Consider the following 20,820-nt stretch of genomic DNA (forward strand, 5'->3'; position numbering starts at 1 on the left):
TGCGCAAAAAAATGCACCTTTAAATCACGAAAAATTAAACTAACCAATCTTTCAACCTTACCAATGTACAAAACACACAACAGGCCTCATCAAACACAACAAACCTTCCCTCTGTCCCACAAAAGCTTAATGAACTACCACCACAACTACAATACAATCAATAACTCCTCAGCTAGACAAATGTTTGATACATAAAAATAATACATTGCATCTTTATCATAAAAGACTGAAAGAGAGAAAAAATATATACTAAATCTAAGTAAAGCATAAATAAAATAGCCAATGTAACACTGTTATTCCAAGTAATCACAAACTGCTCAAGCTCGTTTCAACCTTATCAGATCTTTCCACCTAATATTCACAATTAATTATTAAATTAATTGATTCATAATGAAGATTGACCCTCTCAGCTACTGAAGCACACATTGTTATCACACATCCACACGCTTTATTAAACTTATTTCCAGTAATCATTAGCCTACGTTTCAATTGCACTATAATAAATGAGATTATAAATACATTTTGCTGTTCTCTATCTAACAGATTAGAGGTTTTGTCTGGATCCAGGACACTTGTTTCATTATTGTCTGAGACTCTCCCAGCTGACCCGCATGTACAGTACATAGCACTGAGCTAGTTTTCACTTGTTCTATCTGGGCCGCCCTCAAGGTGTCATCATTTTACTGGTAGACCTCTTCAGCTGTCACCTACTTTTAAGTGAGAGTTTTTCAATAAAACCAGTTGGAGGAAGTCTTGCAAGAGGTTTGGTTTCTGGGCAAAAGCCCTGTCACTTCAGATTATTGGTCTTGGGTAACACTTCACACTAAGTGGTTCTCAAAGTGCAGTCCAGGGCTTTAAAAATGTCCTAAGGAGTCCTAGGCAAAGTGAGATATTTTAATTTCACAGTTTACTCTCCCCACTGTTATTTCCATGCATAAACATAAACATTATATAATTACTGTATTTCCAAAGTCATCTCTAACAAAAAGAATATTCGCAGACAGGGAGTAGAGACAAAATCCATTTCATCTCATTCTGCAGAAATTCCAAATTGTTCATTAAACAAAGAATTTGAAATTGATTTTCCACCATTTCCCCCCCCACCAATATCTGTATTATAAAACCAGTCCATTTAATTTTGCTCAAAAGCATCACCCCATCTTCTAACACCTTGCTGTCCAAACTGTACAGTATGCGCGTTGACAGGATCCACAGCGAGACACTGAAGTCACACATTTTATTTTACAAAGACCAGGCAGCATGAACACAGTGGCACCATCTCACTATGTATGGTGTGATAGTGTAGGTGTGGCCTACAGTGACAGCGAGATACACTTCCTCTTCCCATGGTGGTGGAAACATATTGGCCAACCTCCACTCCACCAGAGGAAGATCATTTTGAGAAGCAGAAAGAGTAGCGAGCCCTGGAGTTGCACACTAATAATTTACCATAAGAGTGTCTCTGAGGTTGCGTACATATTTCGGTCAAGATTTCCTGTCCTCTGCCACCCACCCCCCTCCCCTCCCTCCGCTCCCCCCCCGGCTGGCTGTTGCTTTATGTGTCTGGTGCTCTGACTTCAGGACAGGTGATGTGCCGGCGGGACTGGTAGGGCCTGCTGCTGTGCTGACAGTGTAGAAATGGAAGAAGATCAAGTGCCAGACAAGGACTCCTCCCAAGCCACAGGTGAGCGCCAAGAAGAAGTGAGACAGTGTGGGATAAAATGTTTGAAGAAGTGCAGTGTTTCACTTCATATGTATGCCGCGTTGTCTGCCATTCTTACATGTGATTTTATAGTTTTTAGATTTTTAGACAATTTTGTTTTGTTTTAGAGACCTTTTTCCTTTCTTCATGAGTTAAGTTTGTTCTCAGGCACCATTCTGACATGATACTGTGTGTGCAGGCATGTACAGTATGTGTGCCTGGTTTTGCGTTTGATAATGTGTGTGTGTGTGTGTGTGTGTGTGTGCGCGTGTGTGCGTGTGCGTGTGCGTGTATCAGGGTGTCAGGGTGTTTGTGGTTGTGCACTACATCCTCCCAGTCAGTGCAGGATTGGTGAACACTTCCTCCATTTTGACACATTCTGTGGCCGTCCTCTTTCTGTCACTTCTGTATTTATATTTAACAGGACATGGCTGGCTTTAAACATCATGAAAAGCAAATAATTTAATATGAACTAAAAAGATCATTAAGATTGGCGTGAGGCTTGGAGGAATTTGTAAAATAGCAATACTAATAACCCAGCTCACTGCAGTGTGTTGTAATTTTGGAAACTAGTGAGGAAATTAGCACTTGTGAAGGAAATACACATCTAACTACAACTTTTAACAATATGTTCCTTTTCAGGTGATGTAAATTTAATACTTGAATGCAGAATTATTTGCAATAATTACAATGATTGCAAATCTAAAACAAAACAGGATCATCCTTTCATTTGAACATTGTGACATTTTTTGCATTATCTGACTAGAAGACTCTGGGTTCAAGCTTTGCTGGAGCGTCTCACCTGCCTCTCAGAAACACTGCTGATGTGAAAAAACAAGGACTTTCTGTACTCATTACAGAACATGACACAAATTGCAAGCAGGATGTGGTTGACCTAAATGGAGACGGTCTCTGAGAGAGAGAAAGAGTGATTGGCTTTCCTCATGTGTTACATCTGTTGTAAGTCGGCAGTAGTTTAACCTTTTTGCATGCTCCAGAGTGAAACACCAGCTACACAGTAGGAGCACAAAAGGTTGAGGTTTTGTTATCAAAATGCACCACAGTTCCTCATTGTCTCAGTTCATGCTGACGTTCAGTGAAAGGATATTTTTTCTCTAAAACTGCCATCAGATATCACTGAATGAGCAGAACAGAGTGGCATCTCTTTTGTGTATATTTAACACAGTTATTTCTCTACAAGCATATTCTGTTTACAGTCTATTTTACTTGTTGCATTCACCAAGTTTGGGAAATACAGTACTGTGCAAAAGTCTTAGGCACCCTAGATTTTTTAATATACATTTTGTCTTCGATGTTTATTTGACTTCTGCATTAGTGTGTCAGTAGACTGCTCTTTATAGTACATTTTTGTTTATTTAGAAACTTTTCATTTCATTATTTTTGAAAGCATCTTTGCTTTACAGAATTGTTTTTTTTTACATTTGGCTAACACTTTTGCACAGTACTGTATATTTTAGACATTTAGCTGTTATTTTTTTTGCAGATCAGCTTACAATAAGTACAACAGTAAAATAAGCTTCAATTCCCATATCACCAACATTGCGGGCAACCAATAGGAAGTAGCGGCCTGAGTCAGACCCACAGTGCCATGACAATAGAATAACAGATGCAACAACATATTCCTATTTGTCTTGTCACATAAAAAACAAAACAAAAAAACAGGCAATTTCAGTAGTTTGAGGATGACAAAAGTGTTACAAGCCAGTCTCTACAAAACGTAAAGTCAACACAAAGTCAAATGTTTCCAGCTAATGTTTTGGGCGCTCACACTTTCCAGGCCTTTAACACATTTAAAACTCAAAGCTCTTTTTATTTCCCCACAACAACTTTTACAGACTCGGTTTTGGCCATAAAGTTTACACACTTCTGTTTATAGAAAGAGAATGTCGAGATAAAGTGTTTGTGTGCATATGTGTGTGTGTGTGTGTGCGTGCGTGCGTTTGTGTGTGTGTGTGTGCGTGTGTGTGTGTGTGCGTGCAGACGTGTGTGTGCGTGCGTTTTGGGTGGGGATCTCAGTTGACGCCTCAAGAATTTCTACACTGGTATTCTGCATGACATAAATGGTAAGACTAACTTATTACTTTATATGACAGTTATCAAATTGTCTATTTCTCTTTGCAGATGTGAAGAAGGTCCCGCATAAATCTGAAACCAAGCGATACAGTGAGATCTTCCGAGACTTTGATAACCTTGAACTATCCTTTGTCTCTTGGTAAGTATGACAAATGAAAATGTGGGTGCTGCCAAGAGTTTCTATATCTCATGCATTTCTCCACCTCTTCAGATTGACCTAAATTGTTTTCACTGCAAAACACAGTGGCTTGTGAGGTGTCATTCAAAGACGCATTACATTTGGCTGATCGTCAGATCCTATATAGTATGAAACTCCATTGACAAACATCTTATTCAATCCAAAACCATAATCCATCATGTGAACTCAGCTATGCTTTATTTCTAGATGTAGCTTCTTTCAGACAGCAAGTTCCTGGAAAAGTTGTGTTTTAATCAATGCCCTCGGCCGGAATGAAGTTTTTCTTAGCTGTAAACTTAATCTACCCTTATTTTATGAAAACCACTGAAAACCACTCCTTTTGTAGGAGTGCATCAATCCAAGCATCACGACTTTCCCTCAAATCATAAAAACAAAACTATGCAATGGGAAATGGCCTAGAAGTACACTTTTGCAAATTAGCTGAATGTGAAAAACTCCAGGATTTCCCTATGAATGTTTTGAACTTAAGGTATCCGTGTGCCGGAACGATCAGTCCATCAAGTGTAGTCCGTATGTTGCATACATCAGTCTGGCAGACTTGTACATGGTTGCATAGTTGCAGGAAAATGGAGTGTTTGTATATACGTATGTTCCTCCAAAAGCCCCTGAGCCTTTTTAGGTATTGCTATTTGACTGTGCATGTATCTGTCCCTATGCATTCTTTCTGTATTTAGTGCAGGGGAGGAGCTGCTGCCAGACCCAGACTCGCAGTCCATAACAGATTCCATCTCCACAGAAACCACAGAGCAGCATGATGTGTCTGTAAGTGATCAATATCTGCTTAATAGACAGAATTATCAATTATATCTGGTTTTAAGGCTCATTTATAGAGTAAGGCTCTGTGTTTCTCCCAACAGTGTGAAGATGCCTTTTGTCCACAGATGCGCTCTGAGGCCACACAAATAGATGGAAATCTATCAGGTATAGTTGTGTGTGTGTGTGTAGGAGTAAGTTAAAGAGATGCCTGTGTGCACTTGTGTGTGGGTGAGGGAGTGTGTGCATAGGTATGTCTAGTTGATATGTAAAACACTGAGCATTTGGAATCAATATGAGCAATTGCTGTACATTACAACCAGTCTGTGAATTGGAGGTGTATTTTAATGGTGAAGGTCACTAGTTCAGTCACCGTCAGTCCATCCTGTTTACCTCACCATACACAGCCCTGTGATTGACATTAGACACAAACCAATCCCAAGAGCTCATTAATGATGAGCGGGCCGGAGCCGGTGTCAGTCTGTGACAGTCCGTAAAGTGTCTTCTTCAATCTTTTGTGCTGTTTTCACATAATTAGTTGCATGGACTAATTGCCCTGTTCTAACAAGATTAGGATAAGGGTAGAGGATTAGAGCGGGAGGCAGCTGCTCTCAGTTTTTACCTCAGACACAAGAAGAAGACAGAGAGGACTGGAGAAAGGAGAGCAAGAGAGAAATGAGAGAAAAATCGTGTTATGTAGGCAGTGAGTCCAAGAGAAAGAGAAATGGAAAAACAGTAGGCCTCTTAACCAGCCGTTTCAGCTGGATGTATATAAACAGGGAGACAGCGCCAAATACATTGACCTCAGTTTGACCCAAATTATAGGTATTCACAGTACGCAGTAGAGATTAGGGATTACAGGGACAGATAGCGTTTAAATAACACAGCGGCCGTAGAAGCGGCCCTGGAGTCTGAGCTAGCAGAGTAAACTCAGAGCTCTAAATCTCTGTGTCCTCTTAAGGTCCTCCACCGGCCTTAAATATCCAACCCTACCTGCAGCTCCTGCTCCTGCTCCTGCTCCTCCTGCCTCCTTCTCTATAACCTGATCTCTAATCAGCCTAATGAAGACGCAAAAGGGGGGAGGGCAGTGCTGCTGGTAGAGGGGTCACTCATGCTGTGGCCTGTTGCATGTAATACCAGCTATCAGTTTGTGTAGATATTGATCTGTGTGTGGGTACATTTCATAATATGTGAAAGTGGAAGCAATTGATCAGCAGCAGTACAGACACTCAGTCCGTACATATTCTCTGTACTCAATCACCCTGAGATTTTGTCCAGTCTTGTTTGATCCACTCCCATTGGTTGGGATTGGCCACCCACCAGCCCCTTATCTCCCCCCACCCGGCCAGGCAGGCACTCTGTCACACACCAGGAGGTAAACCTCACTCGACTCGACTCTAAAGCCCGTCACTCCGCAATCTGTGCCTGTCCGGGATAATCCCCAATCCCAGCGCAGGAGGCTCTCGGCATGGGACAGCGCCGAATCTGCTGGGAGGCTGCGTTCCGAAAGTGCTGAGAGCCATCCTTAAAATGAGACTTAGACTGAGAGAGGTCAACCTGGCACGCAATCTGGCTGCAAATCCATAATGGATTTCTTCTGGTATTGCCAATTTTCTTGCGTGTGGATTTTGCCTGCAGATGGACTTGAAAAGATCAGCCTGGTTGGATTCTTTTTACCACTCTAACTGGATTTGGCTTCTGTGTCAGAGAACAGAGGAGAAGAGGATCTGTCTGTTCTTGAAGTGAGGAACTTGAAAGAGAAGTTGCAGTCTTCCCTTCTGAGAACGCATGCTTGGTTTTCAGACAAAAGATCCCTTGATACTTGGAACTGGACTGTGGTACTTTTTGAAGAAGTGAAAGTACTTGAAGTGCATGTCTGCTCTGTAACACACAGCTTGAGGAAAAAGGGAAGATGCGTTTTAATAGATTTTGGCTAAGTGACAGACACTGAATTTCATTTGAAAAAGGTGTGCTGGAAGAGGAAAAACAGAGCGGCAAAGAGGAAAGTGTGAGAGTGGTAGCGAGAGGGAGGGAGAGACCACATGATCACTGCAGGACTGTTACACATCATCCGCTCTGTGTTGGTGTGAGTCAGAGAGGAAGAAGCAGAACAGAGGTCAGGGTGGTTGTCATACCAACACCCTGCCTGCCCGACCACAGTAGAGCGGTGCTTGTGGCTGATACAGTGCACTGGGACTGGTATTGGTGACTCTCCTCTCAGACCGGGGACTTGTCTCTCCAACCAAGGAGCTTTCAGCAGGTGTGAGAGGGAGGGAGGGAGGGAGGGGGGCTGGCCAGAGAAAGGAAGAGGGGAGAGGAGGGAAGTTATCGAGCTAGATCCCTCTTTCCTGGGTCCTTAGAAGCCCTTCTCTCTCAGGTCACATCCCCATCTGTGTTGACTGGATGAGTCTGGATTGGATAAGGAATTTCTTGCCGACAAATGCGATTTCCATGTGGCGCTTCAAGACAACCGGCTGTACATCCATCGTGCTGGATACATGGAATAGATACATACAGTGTGCTGAGACCCATTGGAAAACAGGACTTTTATTCTGAAGACCGACTATGACTTGTCATATGCAGTCATTGTTTCCTATATTGGGTTTGTGTATACCATTTTTCAAAAGTGACATCTGATTTTTGATTATAATTTTCTTGACCGGTAAAGTATGTAAGCGTACATTATACCAAGAGTTGGTTTTAGTTTTAAATCCAGCTTCCTAGGAAACGGGGGGCTGTCGCTCCAGAGTAGGGGGAAGAAGCTGTGGGCTTTAGCCACTGGGACGCTGTGTTGTCTGGAGGTACGGCTCTAGGTACCCAGAGCCTGCAGTGATGCTGATGTACTCCCTCTCAGCCCAGGATGCTGACCTGGCCCTCTGTCGCTGCGAGGGCGGAGTGGAGACGGCCCTGCAGTACGCCAAGATGTGGTGCCGCTACGCCAAAGACCTCCTGGCCTGGATGGAGAAGAGAATCAGCCTGGGTGAGTGAAAACCTCATGGATCCAGTTTTGGTGATTTTCATGTTTTCACTTGAAGGATTACAGGGCTCCTCTGTTGGTCGAGAAAATTCTCACAACTCTTGGGCTTATGAAACCTTCTCAACTTGTACTGGATAACATCAAAAATGCATTGTCAGGGCTGTTTTTCTTAGTTCCTGAAAAGTCGGAGACAAAAGGATTTCTCCGGGCGAGCTATGACATACTGTAAGGACAATGATAACATTGGGATGCAAATTTTTGACATCGCAGATTTATGTGGCCTCTTTATAAACACACATTTGCCTGCCCTGTTAATACATTTGAAATAAAAAAAATCTAAAATGAAATCTATATCTATATTCATTTTGGGAAAAAAAAGATCTATGTCACATTCATCATTCAGTATGTGTAAAATATAGAGGATTCAGGGCATGAAAATCATTCTGTCAACCATGGAGTTTAGTTACCTACTATTCTTTAAAAAGTACCATCATTTGTGTAAAACCCTGGGCTATCTATCATTTTCTAAGAGTCAGTGTTACTTTTGTGTCTCATTTTGTAAAGAAACTCTTTAATCAGAAACATGATTGTGTCCTTGCATGTAAACACTAATGTTTTAGTTCAAAGACACTGATAGACAGTTCAAGCACATGCAATATACACAAGGCATGTGTACTCAGCCAGTATTAAGCCTGTCCTTTGAAAGCACTACCTGGACCTGAGGAATCACCGCATTGTATTTCCTAGATAGTTACAGCAGGTGTCTATATGATTCAACAGGATTTGTTTATTTGGGACTGTAATTACAGCTAGAGGCATGGTTCTTAAAAGCCACCAGTCACACCCACAGTCCAAGAAAAGACAACAGACTAAACCAGACCCACACAGAGAGTTACTGCATGTTATTCATCTGTAAGAGGGTCAGCAGACCTCAGGAGAGCAGAATCCCGCTCCATATCTTCCACCAATACTACAGGCACGCTGGAAGATTGACCACCATGCCTTAACCTGCCATAACAAGGCCTGTCTGTATAGTGCCGCTCAGTGAGGGTGTCTGCGGGCGGTGCAGTCACCCCAGTAAACACGACAGAGAGAAAGGATTAGAGGGCAGATTAGCAGACCACAGCAGGGTAATGGAGATGACGGGGTGCAGAGACAGAGATTATCCTGGCATCAGCCTGCACAGGTGCCCACGGCCCGCTCTCTGCCTGCTGCCGGGCCCAGGCATGTGAGTCTGTTGGCAGCAATCACAGAGAGAGCAACAGGAGAGTCCCACAGCTAGAGCAGCAGTGTTTGGTAAAAGCAATAGATGACTAATACTGGGTGGAGCTCAGTCCCACACTGCTCTGGATTACTCATAGAGTAACAGAGAATCAGTGGTGGAAGAAGTATTCAGATCTTTGACTTAAGTAAAAGTAGCAATACCACAGTGTAAAAATACTTTGTTACAAGTAAAAGTCCTGCATTCAAAATCTTACTTAAGTTAAAGTACAAAAGTATTAGCATCAAAATGTACTTAAAGTAGCAACAGTAAAAATGTTATTGGACTATAATTATTGATGCATTAATGTGTTCATCACTTTAATGTTGCAGCTGGTAAAGGTGGAGCTAATTTTAATTACTTGATATACTGCTGGGTAGCTTAACCTATAAAAATATATCATAATTTATTAGTTGATTTATAATTTGTATTAATAATCTAAATCTGCAAAGTAACTAGTAACTAAAGCTGTCAAATAAATTTAGTGGAGTAAAAAGTACAATATTTCCCTCTGAAATGTAGTGGAGTAGAAGTATAACGTAGCATGAAATGGAAATACTCAAGTAAAGTACAAGTACCTCTAAATTGTACTTAAGTACAGTACTTGGGTAAATGTACGTAGTTACATTCCACCACTGCAGAGAATACGTCAAAAAAAGTAGGATCAGCAAAAGTCGTAACAGTATTTATTGTTGTCCATTTTTTTTAAACTCCACAGAACACCCCTGTCCAGTCAAATCAGCAGTAAATACAGAGTAGCCACTAGGGTCAGGTTGTGACCACTGATGCTAAAGAGCAATCAGATTATCAATATGGATGCAGCCTAAATGATATGGAGCAGCATTTAGCGTAGCGAGACCGAGTATGGATTTGGATAATGGAATAGTGATGTTGATCAGCAGTCAAGTCCTGCCTGTGCTCCGGGAGTTTTGATGAGCTTTCCAGTAAAGGTCATGGTTCTCTAAATGGGGTTATAGGTTTGGTTATATCACCCAATGGGTCTAAAATAAAAGAACACGCCAAAGCCCCAAGCACCATATTGATTTAAACCAACTAAAAGCATTAGTCATGTCTAATATTGTGGGTCCAGTTATTTCCCAGTCTATTTAATTGTCCATGATGCTCCTAGCTTGTCCTACTTAGACCTTATGTACAGTAAACTTGTGAGTAACGTCATGCCAAAGAAAACTGACTCATGATGTTTGTTTACAGAGCAAGAATTTGCAAAAAACATAATGAAGGCAGCTGAAGGAGCAAGGTTCTGTGTGGCTCAGCAGGTAAGGCTTTGTATACTGGGTGGGTAGGCTGTGTGGCAGTGTTTAGAAAGTTTTTTTAGAGAATGGTAAATTCCAATTCAATCCCTGGAGTTGGAATTTGAATTTGAATTGCACCCAGCTCCAAGGAAACAGAATTGGAATTTAATTGGAATGACAAGAAACAGAATTGAATTCCATTGAATTCCATGAAATTGCACTTCTAAGAGATTTTGTCTTGACTTGCTAAACATAAATCAAAAAGACAGTTGAAAGACACCTGAAAGGTACCTTTAACATTTTATGATATTCAGTACTGATAATATATAACACTGTATGTAATCTCAGATATGTAAGAAAAACAACAAATTGATTGAATTAAATTCAACTTAATGAAATTCCTTAGTTTTCTGTAGGTGTTTTCAAATTTCAAATCCAATTCCAATTCCTCAGTCGAATTGGAATTGATGAGTTCATTCATGAATTGACTCCCACCCTGATATTTACTGGAGAAAAGCTATCTAAAATTGTTCAATGGCGTTCTTGCCTGGGCAGGATATGATGCCTCTACAGTACATCTACACCATGGCCCTGGAGCAAGACATAAAGAACAGCGTGGCCTCCAGACAGACTTCAGAACTGCTACAACAGCGCTGTCACCAAGTAAAGACGCGCACACACACACACACACACACACACACAGAAATCACAGCTAAACTAAATAATTTCTGTATTGTATATTTGTGTATATGGGAATGTGTCTAATCTGGGATCTTTACCCTGAAGGCCTTGGCTGCAAAGAGAAATGAGATTGACAAGTGGCGCAGAGAGTTTAAGGAGCAGTGGGCAAGAGAGCAAAGGAGGATGGTGAGTGGTTTAGGAATCTTGGCAAGCACTGAAGTTCAGCTCATTTAATGTTTATTGCACTGTCAAAATTCATTTGTCCAAATTCAACACATTCCAACTGACTAGATGCCTGAACAAGCGTATAAAACAAAATATTTGGCAGTGTGAAAAAGTGTTCTATCTGTAATGCACAATTATTCGAATATACTTGTTGATACCTGGAAAAAAAGGTGTTTAAACTGCGTTATGTGCAGAGTAAAGAGAAACACCCCTGTGATTTTTTCCCTTATGCGTCTCCCTTGTTTATTTTCAGAATGAAGCGGTGGCGGCTCTGAAGAAAGCTCGGCAGCAGTACGTCCAGCGCTGCGAGGAGCTAGAGAAGGCTAAGGCTGTCACCGCTAAGGCTGTCACCGCCAAGGCTGCGGACGACACAGCCGGATACAAAACACTGGACAAGAGGAGGAAGTCCAGGGATGAAGCCCAGTGCAAGGTGACGGTCCCCTCCTGCACCCAATCTTAATTCTGCAGCTGGTTTCACCTTTTTTGCATTTTTCACAATTGTGTACAAGAGGAAGTACCATAAAGTGCCTGTTTTCATGGTGACACTACTTGAACATACTTCAAGTGTTGCCAATGGGCATCATGATTCATTGTAAGCACTTAAGTACATTACGAGTGCATTATGATGAGCAATGTATAATAAACTCTGTTCGATAGCTCTGAAGTGCTGAATACAACAATGTAGCTGATAATAAGCTTTTACCGCATTCAAAAGATATTAAAATGCGGGCCATTATGTAATGTGGTGGTCCTAATGTGGTTATAATGTAAGAATAGCAAGTATATATTTTTATTGTGCTCATAATGTGCTTATGATGTTTCACAATGCACGTCAAAAAGTAAAATGATACCAATTTGTCATAATTTAGCATCAAGTGAAGTTCTGTCTCGGTGTCTCGGTGTCTCCCAGGTGACGGAGTCAGAGACACTGTACAGACAGTGTGTGTGTGACGCCCGGCTCCACCAGGAGGACTTGGTGAAGGCCAAAGAGAGAATTATTTCTCACATGCGCAAGCTCATCTGTCAGGGAGACAACGTGCTCAAGGAGGTTGGTATGAAGTCAGGCAAGCTGTGTACATGCAGGATTCAACTCTGTTCTATGCTAGATACTTGAAATCAGTGGTCATTTTCTCACCATTTTTAAATATAGTCATAGTCTTAGTCAAAAACATTCTTTAAATTTAGTCTGTATTTAATCATGTCATATTGATTGCATTTAGTCAATTAGTCACTTATTAAAATGGCATATGATTTAGTGACCTTATTTAACATTATAGTCAATGTAAATCTGTCTACTGCAGCAGCTCTTCAACTGCAGATTAGGAAAAAAAAAAAAAGCTTTTGCAACATTTATACATGTCTCAGTTTATCTGCTGCTCAATGGGTTTTAAGCTTTTAACTCTGTCTTACAATGAGAGGCGGCACCATAGGTAACCTGCAAACTCCTCCCTGAAATATGAAATAATGAGTGCGCCTGAACATGCTCTTAGCTAACAATCAGCTATTGTCTACTAAGCTTCCCCCAGACAAATATAAATCCAGCAGCCCAGCAAAAACAAAATTCATATCTCCTAACCTACATCTGTCTTCCAAAAAGTTAACCAAGCTGTAACCAAACACACCTGTGTGCATCTCAGATGAGGAAAGCTCTGGCCAGAGAAATGTATAGCTAGCAGCCCAACAAGTAATGTCTTCTATCGTTATGGTTTTCTTCCAGACAGGTTTAATCAAGCTAACTTGATTGATACATACATTTGTCTTTCAGATGAGTTACTTAAAGCTCCTGCCAGACAACTCTATAGCTAGCAGCCATGTAAAAACAAGTAATGTGCTTCATAATGTACAGGTCTGTCTGTCTCCCAGACAAATTAATCAAGCTGTCTCCTCATGCTTGTTTTCTCCTAGATGAGTTTCTTAAAAGGTCTGCCAGGTAAATCTACAGACAGCAGCCCAGCAAAAACAATTAATACTATATATAGCTCACAACATACAGTATGTCTATTTTTCAGACGAGTTACTCCAGCTGTACCCTAACACACCTCTTTGGCCTCCAGATGAGTTTCTTAAATAAAATGCCAGAAAACTCTAACAAAAACAATATGTCAACATTATGCTTGTCTTCTAGACAGGTTGCTCAATGCAGCTGTCTCCAAGCATACATGTTCAGACTTGGGTTTTGGCATGGCAATATAATGTATTTACTTTAGTTACCAAGTCAATGCCAAATACTTTTCAATTATACATAGACTGTGCATTTCTTCAGCAGTGTTGGCTAAAGACACGTTTGGGCACGCTCACTTTTCTGTGTTTCAGGGGAGGAGTTAGCATCAGTCTCAGCATCTGTCTGTGAGACAGCGCTGAGGGCTCAAACACCCTTTGAGCACTGCACACATTCACACCTGGGGGCTGTGTGATATTTTGGGAACATTTTCAAAAGGGACAAATGAGGGTCGCACTTTGTACACTGATTAATGCATGTCTGTGATTGGATGATAGTAAATCACGTCTCCACTGAAAAGCATGCACTTTCATTTGCTAGCCTGCAAGAGTAAATGCATGTCTGTGATTGGATATTGAAAACAATGTTCTTTGTAGATTTTCTCTTAACAAAACAGTGACTTTTTTCCAAGGGTAATTATGATCATCTGCAGCTGTGTTTTCTGTTTTGATCATGTTTTCATCAGTAATAGCATGAAACAAAATCATTTTTAATGTCACATTGCAGATCATTGTCATCTTTGACTACATAAAAAAAAAAAACCTATTTTCATCATTGCTTTTGTGATTAGATTAACGCTGCTAGCAATAATAGTAATTTGAAAGGGGATCTGTACTGTATCATGATACAGTAGCAATCAATAACCAAAGCAGTACTCTGATATTATACATTGCATCCATCCATCTATCCATCCTGAAATGACCACTGTCAAACCACTCCCTCTCCACCACCCTATTAGGCCACAGTCAACATGTTCTACTACCAGCGGCAGCAGACGGAGCCCGTCCCGCTGGGCTACCACAACCTGGAGCTGACCTGTCGGCCCCTGGAGCCCGGGGAGCCCTACCTGCTGTACGTCCTCAGCAAGCCCCGCCATGAGCAGCCCCTCCAAATCTTCACCTTCCAGGAGTATATCCCTCAGGGCAAAGGGTACGGTCGACCGAGCAGTGACTGTCTCGAATGTATTTGTCTGATGTATTGGCTGCAGTGTCTACCGTGGATATCGAAAATGGACACACCTTTTGAAAGTTTCTAGTGTTTCTTGCCTGAAATTAAAACCCATTTTCATTTGGATATAATATCTACCAAAATCAAGGTAAAAACAAAAGGTTAATCATTTATGACAGTGTATTAAAAATTTTAAACTTAGACACCTTTGTCACGTCTGTGTAGACACCCTTCAATAATTAGTAGAAGCACCTTCTGCTTTGATAACAGCAGTAAGACTGTTTGAATAAGTTTCTACCAACTTAGTACATCTGGATTTAGGAATTTTCTCCTATTCTTCTTTGCAGAAGAGTTCCAAGCTCACTCAATTTGCAAGGGGATAAAGGCAAAAAACTTTTGATATCCACTGTCTAAACTATTTTTATGCACTTCTGGTAATAACACTTGAATCATAAGACTAAAGTCTTTGTTTTTGTCTCTGTGCCTTTTATGTAAGACCTGAAAAGACCAAACGAAAAACCAGCAACCCTCTCAGCTCTCTTCCGGACTCTTACGCTCTGCCAGATGACAGCCTAGGTAGACGAAACGATGGAAGTAAGGACTCTCCTCATGATTACACTAGGATTACATTATGGTGGCCCCAGTCTTTGGCAAATTCCTCATTCCAGTCAAATTTTGAGTTTTAAAATGTGTTTTGGTACTCTGTAGGGAAAACAGGTTACAGTGACTGCGAGAGTATTGGAGGCAGTATGGAATCTCTGTCTAGCCCCGGTAAGCACATGTCTGCATTTGTTTCCTCGTCCTTCCTCTCATACTCATTTCAAAACTCTATAGAGCTGAGCATTTTTGATTTACCCTCTTCTTCTATGTCTTTGCTCTGTGGTAATGCATCATTGAAGCTCACAGCAATAGGAGGCTGCCCAAAGCCCCATCCACTGGGACAATGTCATCAGAAGACCTGGAAGACAGGGACATGGCAACAGTGTTGGAATCAGGTCAGTTGCTCCCTTTTGATATGCATGTAGGTCCTTACAGATAGCTTACTACACAGACTTCCTAACCTAACCTCCCATGGGCAGCAACGTTCATGAATTGACCCTCTCCCTCTCCCTCTCTCTCTCTCTCTCTCTCTCTCCCTCTCCCTCTCCCTCTCCCTCTCTCTCTCTCTCTCTCTCTCCCTCTCCCTCTCCCTCTCCCTGCAGACTGTATGGATTCCACTGTAGACGGATACTGTCAAGCGGTCAAAGTGCGCACGCCTTCGCGAGCTGCACTGACACACCGACTCAGGAAGATGAAGAGCAAGATGGTCAAATGCAAGCAGTGCGAAAACTATATTGTGGTCAACGGGATCGAATGTGAGGAGGTACAAGGCAACACAATCTGACCTTTCTTAACACAGAAAGAACATGTTAAGTAAGAGTGTTAACGTTCTCTGTCCTGGTTCTGTTCCTGTTCCTGCCCGGCCCTCAGTGTGGGCTGGCTCTCCACAGAAAGTGTCTAGAGGTGTGTCAGCTGGAGTGTGAGAACAGGAAGGGGCTAGTGTTCGGGGTGGGCCTCTGCCTGCTGCTCCAGGACAGACCAGACGAGGTTCCCTTTGTGGTGCAGCTCTGCACCGCGGAGATTGAGAGCCGCGCACTCTCAGTCCAGGTACTGTTTACCAACGCATTGACCCAAATATAGAGAAATGGCCATGATAGCAGGCTAATGCAAGGCTTACATACTAAGAATTAGCTATGATCAGGACTACTGATTAATAACTGCATTAATATCGCTGTCTCTGTCTTCCTCCCAGGGGGTGTATCGTGTGAGTGGGTCCAAGCCTCGCATCCAGAAGCTGTGCCAGGCCTTCGAGACTCAAAAGGAGCAGGTGGACCTCTCTGACATCTCACCGCATGACATCACCTCCGTCCTTAAGTACTTCTTCAAGCAGGTATGTGGGTCATTGCCAAATAGACTGCGCTGAATGATTTAGGCTGATGGAGAGGAATCAGTGCCAAAGAATAAAGATCTGTCATAGCTTTTCTCTCAGTTCTCTTAGGCAATCGTGGCTAACCTCACTATTTTCCTCCTCCAGCTCCCAGAGCCCCTGTTAACCTTTGACCTGTACAATGATTTCATCGCAATGGGAAAGGCCATCCAACGGCAGAGTGAAAGGGAGCCCACAGAAGAGACTACGGTGATGATGAAGGACGTCATCCACAACCTGCGGGAGCTGCTAGAGAAAATCTCCCCACATAGCTACAGCACTTTGCAGCACATGATGCATCACCTGCACACGTGAGCGTATAACAGCATTACACAATTGTAGTGTCACATTTGATTTTTACCCAGTCCTCCTTTTAGATTAGATTAGATTAAATTAAATATTTCGTCCCCCATAGTGGAACGTTCCCTTTGGCTTCTCTCACATAGAATAGGTTTGTGCCCAGAGGTAGTCCAGTGGTTAAATATCCTTCTTCTGGAAGTTTGTGTGCCCCCACTGGCCTAAGATCAAACCCTGCCAGAGCTTTCTCTGTTTGTGAAAGTTAAGTTTGTAACTTTCTTCACACTCTGTCTCCACAGAGTTTCAGAGAACTACGAGGAGAACAAGATGTCCCCTGGCAACCTGGGTATTGTGTTTGGGCCAACGCTGTTGCGCCCTCTAGTGTGTGTGGACATGTCCATGGTTGCCCTGCTGGAGACCAGCTACCAGGCTCTCCTGGTTGAGTTCCTCATCACACACCACGAGCAGGTTTTTGGCCCCAAACAGAGACCCAGCACGCCCCCTCCTCCAGCCCCTACCGCACCTCTTCCAGACACCCCTCCCCGGGCTTCCTGTCCCGTTGACGAGGACTCTTCCTCCACCCAGGAACACGGAGCCTCATCCAGAGAGCGCCCACACTCCCTAGAGGTAAGCACTGCAATGAAGAAATGCTCAGCTTAAACATGATCCGTTTTAGTTGCTTTATTCTAGTGTGCAGCGTTTTCACAGGCTTAGCAAACCATAAATGAAATATTTGTCTAATTTCAGAAGGTCTTCATTGAAGTGCCATTGAAAAATGTATACCAACCTTCATTTGACTGCTGCTTGAGCTTGCTAAGGATCAGTCGCAGTAGCTAGGCATACACACAGGGCAGAGTGAGTTGAGCCTGAGCTACTTTTCCTCATTAAGGTACCTGTTGGTCTTAAGAGCCTTGGCATGGCCATAGGGGCACCTGGCAGCTTAACCCCACATTCATTCTGTTAGGATTAACACGCTGGACAGCTGCTGCATTTCTTCTGCTCTACCTGCATCGACTCTCACCTCACACTAGAAGCATGGTTTTCTTTCAGACTTTCACCAGGCAGTACACTCCTCTTTCTCAGGAAAAAAAACAAGTAGACAGAGTTTAAACCACTGTAGACATATGCAGTAACTGTCCTAAACATGTTCAAGAGTTTTAAAGAGGCGGCTCAAGTCAGAGCTTCTTTTTCTCATAGCTTGAATTGTCCTACAGCAGTTATGTTCGTAAGCTGATTAGAAATAGTCAGACTCATCCCAAGTAGTCGCCCACGCCCTTCCCCAGAATCTTTAACACATGCTGCACTGCTGCAGTGTTTCCAGTCTAGACACGGTCTATAAATGTCTGCAGAATTCCAGTCCCAACTCCCCCTTGTGTTACACCCCAAGTGTACAGTATGTTGCCTGTCCCCAACACTCAACTTGTGTCGTTCCAGCAGAGTCGAACAATCAAGAGAGAGTCAAGCGAGGGTTATATATCTGACAAGTCTTCATCCAATGAGGCAGTGGACCAGCTCAGCCCTGAAGCCAATGAGAGAGCAGGTAGGCGGGACGTAGTAATAGAGGAATTATTGGTGTGAGCGGAGAATCATAGGATTTAACCCTATTGATTTGTTGTGTGGTTTATAGATGTTGGGGTTTTAGTTGTTTGTTTTTTTTAATAAAGTTATATTATAGATTATTGCTGCTGATTGCTGCTTGCACCTCTTCTTTTCTGCTTGAGGCCATTTTTTAATTGATCATATTAGAGATTGTGCAGGTATTACAGACACAGCTCTTAAGTTGTTTATTTAATTTCCCACAGATCGGCAATTCTCTGTGGGTTTGAGTAACCCAGTCTCCTCCGCAGCACCAGTTAGCTGCAGAGTGCCTCAAGGGTCTACTCTAGCTCCTATTTTGCTCTCACTTTACATCCTCCCACTTAGTCATGTTATTTGTGGAAATAAGATTTCTTGTCATCATTTTGCTGATGACATTGAGTTGTATTCATTTGTAAAATCGAGTGAGTCAAATTGCTTGTTGGGGATTGTTTTAATGGTATTAGGCATTGGATGATTCAAAACTTTATTCAGATAAAGGAAAACAAATCAGAGCTAGTCTTAATTGGCCTACCGAATGTCACAAATGTGATTATTGAATTCATCTACTTTTTTGATAACATAAAACCTTTCACAAGGGAATCTTGGAGTTGCCTTTGAGTCTCGCTTAAATTTAGATGAACAAATCAAAAGGTTCTTCAGTCCTGCTTTCATCAGTTGAGAAATATTTCCACAATAAGGACATTTTGTGTTTTGCTGATCTGGAGAAAACCATTCATGCATTTATTTTTTCTATACTTGACTTGCTTTATTCTTGCCATAGTTGTGAGGCTCTCTCTGCTCTGTGGCTAGAACAGCCTGCAGCTGCAAGGCTTCTAGTCAGAACTATACACAATATCAAACTCCAAACTCAGCCTCATTACACTGGCTTACAGTAAAGAGTAGGTTTAATCTTAAAATGCTGTTGATTACTTTCAAAGCAGTGCAGGATGCAGTCCCAGTCTGCAGTGTAGACCTTCTAATTCCATATGAGCTAAAGTGCAGCCTTAGTTTTTCAGACAAGGCATTGCTGATTATTGCTAAGTGTAGGTTGAAAAGCAGAGGTGACTGTGTGTTTGCTGAAGACATTACACCGGTTTGTCTCATTTAGTCTTTTCTCCCTTCTCCCTCAGTCCTGGCTATGAGGGGGGCAGGTGGGGCTCAGGGGGAGCCGGTGGGGGAGCCAGACTCTGTTTTGGGGACCCAGCCGCTGTACCGCTTCACCAGACAGCCTGTGAAGTATCACCGGCATCAAACCCCAGCAGCCCGACTCTCCAATCCGGCTCCCGGAGCCGGACAGCCTGGGACCCCAGCGAGGAGCCCTCCGGGGAGCGCAGACAGCAGCCGCAGCTCCTCTCCAGAGCTGGGGACACAGAGACTCTCCCAAAACCTGGACGTCCCGTGTGAGAACAGCCGCCAGCCCCGCCAGGCCAGCGTCACCACAGAGGGTAAGGCAGACATCCCCCCGGCGAGCCCCCGTGAGGTCGTACAGTACATGCTGGGACTGGACCCGACATTTACAACTGCTGCAACTGCGGCGCTCTCCAGTCCAACGAAGGGGTCCAGTCAGGAGGCGGGGCCCGGGTGTCAAGCCAGTCTGAACATGAATCAGTCCAATAATGGACAGAGCGCTGGGCAGGGCCGCTCTCTGTGCCATTCGCCGAAGAGACTTCCCATTGAGCCGAACCTGACCTCACCAGCCCACAAGATCCTGTCCGGCCTGAAGCTGAGGCGCAGCCACTCAGGGAAAGACGAGCAGCTCTTTGTCTGACGCCAGCTGGGCCCAGAGGAAGACAGACATCTCCAGACTGTCCACCTGAATCCATTCACAGACACAGCTGGGCTTAAGGTCATCAATACTGAGTGAAAGAACTGCCACTAATATCAAGATTCATACATCTGCAGACTTTACTGATCAGGTTTCATGTATGAAATGCTCATCTATTCCACGCACAGGCATCTGAAGGATATTCCACTCAAAAATCTTTGACGTTTCTCAATCGAAGGTTCAGCTACCAGAAAGCTCCAGGACTAAAACCAGCAATAGAATCAGTCTTTAAGGAAACACCATTATAAAGTTCAGGCCTGATGCTCTCTGGGATGCCTAGCCTTATTAGCACTAATCCTCTTTAGGATTTTGATCTGTTGGCCATCCAGTGGTCTAATACCCAGACCAGACAGAGATGGCAATTTATTTATCAGTTTTGAATATTCGTAGTGTATTTGAATGCAACGAGCAGTTTTGAGGCTGCAGATTAAGGGAAGAAAGCCAGCACAGAAGTATAAAGTGTCTACTAGTTGTTACCTGTTAACCTTTAATGTTGAAAATCCCAATGACTGTTGAAGACCCAATGACCTCAAGTCTTGTGTTTAAACAAAATGTTATGTTCTTGATATGCTTTTTTTTTATGTTGTTATATACTATGTTATAAACAAGGATATGTTTTTATTGGTATCAAGGTTATTTGAATACTGAATGTTTGAGTTTTTCTTACTGAGGTTTTTACTGCGTGACTCTTGCACCTTTGCTGTTGTGTCACAAGGGGGCAGTCTTCTCCCGATGTGAACAAAAAGACGAGAAAGACAATAGTATAAGGGCAATAAACCATTTATTTCTAATAAACATTGTGACACTTTTCCTTCATCTTCATAAGCATTTTCAGTCTTTAAC

At 42.7% G+C, this 20,820-nt stretch overlaps 1 protein-coding gene across 4 annotated transcripts; it reads left to right on the forward strand.

Moving 5' to 3' along the window:
- Positions 1-1,397: 1,397 nt before the first annotated feature.
- On the forward strand, positions 1,398-20,766 carry gmip (GEM interacting protein). 4 transcript variants are annotated; one of them, XM_071532417.1, is made up of 21 exons: positions 1,398-1,684; positions 3,845-3,935; positions 4,670-4,757; positions 4,853-4,916; positions 7,603-7,728; positions 10,199-10,263; positions 10,795-10,902; positions 11,026-11,106; positions 11,399-11,575; positions 12,056-12,193; positions 14,103-14,293; positions 14,808-14,905; positions 15,020-15,082; positions 15,211-15,306; positions 15,514-15,674; positions 15,782-15,958; positions 16,104-16,241; positions 16,386-16,588; positions 16,874-17,201; positions 18,009-18,114; positions 19,283-20,766. In XM_071532417.1, the coding sequence occupies exons 1-21, from the start codon at positions 1,639-1,641 to the stop codon at positions 19,918-19,920; spliced, it is 3,183 nt and encodes a 1,060-aa protein (XP_071388518.1). In that variant the 5' UTR covers positions 1,398-1,638; the 3' UTR covers positions 19,921-20,766. The 4 variants fall into 4 exon arrangements, with proteins under 4 accessions (XP_071388518.1, XP_071388519.1, XP_071388521.1 ...); XM_071532418.1 differs by having other exon boundaries at positions 18,012-18,114; XM_071532420.1 differs by lacking the exons at positions 1,398-1,684; positions 3,845-3,935 and having other exon boundaries at positions 4,674-4,757; positions 7,608-7,728.
- The last annotated feature ends 54 nt before the right edge of the window (positions 20,767-20,820 follow it).

Source organism: Centroberyx affinis, unplaced genomic scaffold, assembly GCF_046629955.1.
Source record: "Centroberyx affinis isolate AG114_WGS23_722 - 3 ecotype Tasmania unplaced genomic scaffold, CSIRO-AGI_Caff_v1 ptg002188l_1, whole genome shotgun sequence".
Classification (NCBI taxonomy): Eukaryota; Metazoa; Chordata; class Actinopteri; order Beryciformes; family Berycidae; genus Centroberyx; species Centroberyx affinis.

What these genes read in the sequence shown, in the direction of transcription:
- gmip (XM_071532417.1), top strand. Translation starts at nt 1,639, where the DNA reads ATGGAAGAAGATCAAGTGCCAGACAAGGACTCCTCCCAAGCCACAG. An exon ending in CAAGAGAGCAAAGGAGGATG is followed by an intron (nt 11,107 to 11,398) that starts GTGAGTGGTTTA and finishes GTTTATTTTCAG; the next exon opens with AATGAAGCGGTGGCGGCTCT. An exon ending in GGAATCTCTGTCTAGCCCCG is followed by an intron (nt 15,083 to 15,210) that starts GTAAGCACATGT and finishes GCATCATTGAAG; the next exon opens with CTCACAGCAATAGGAGGCTG.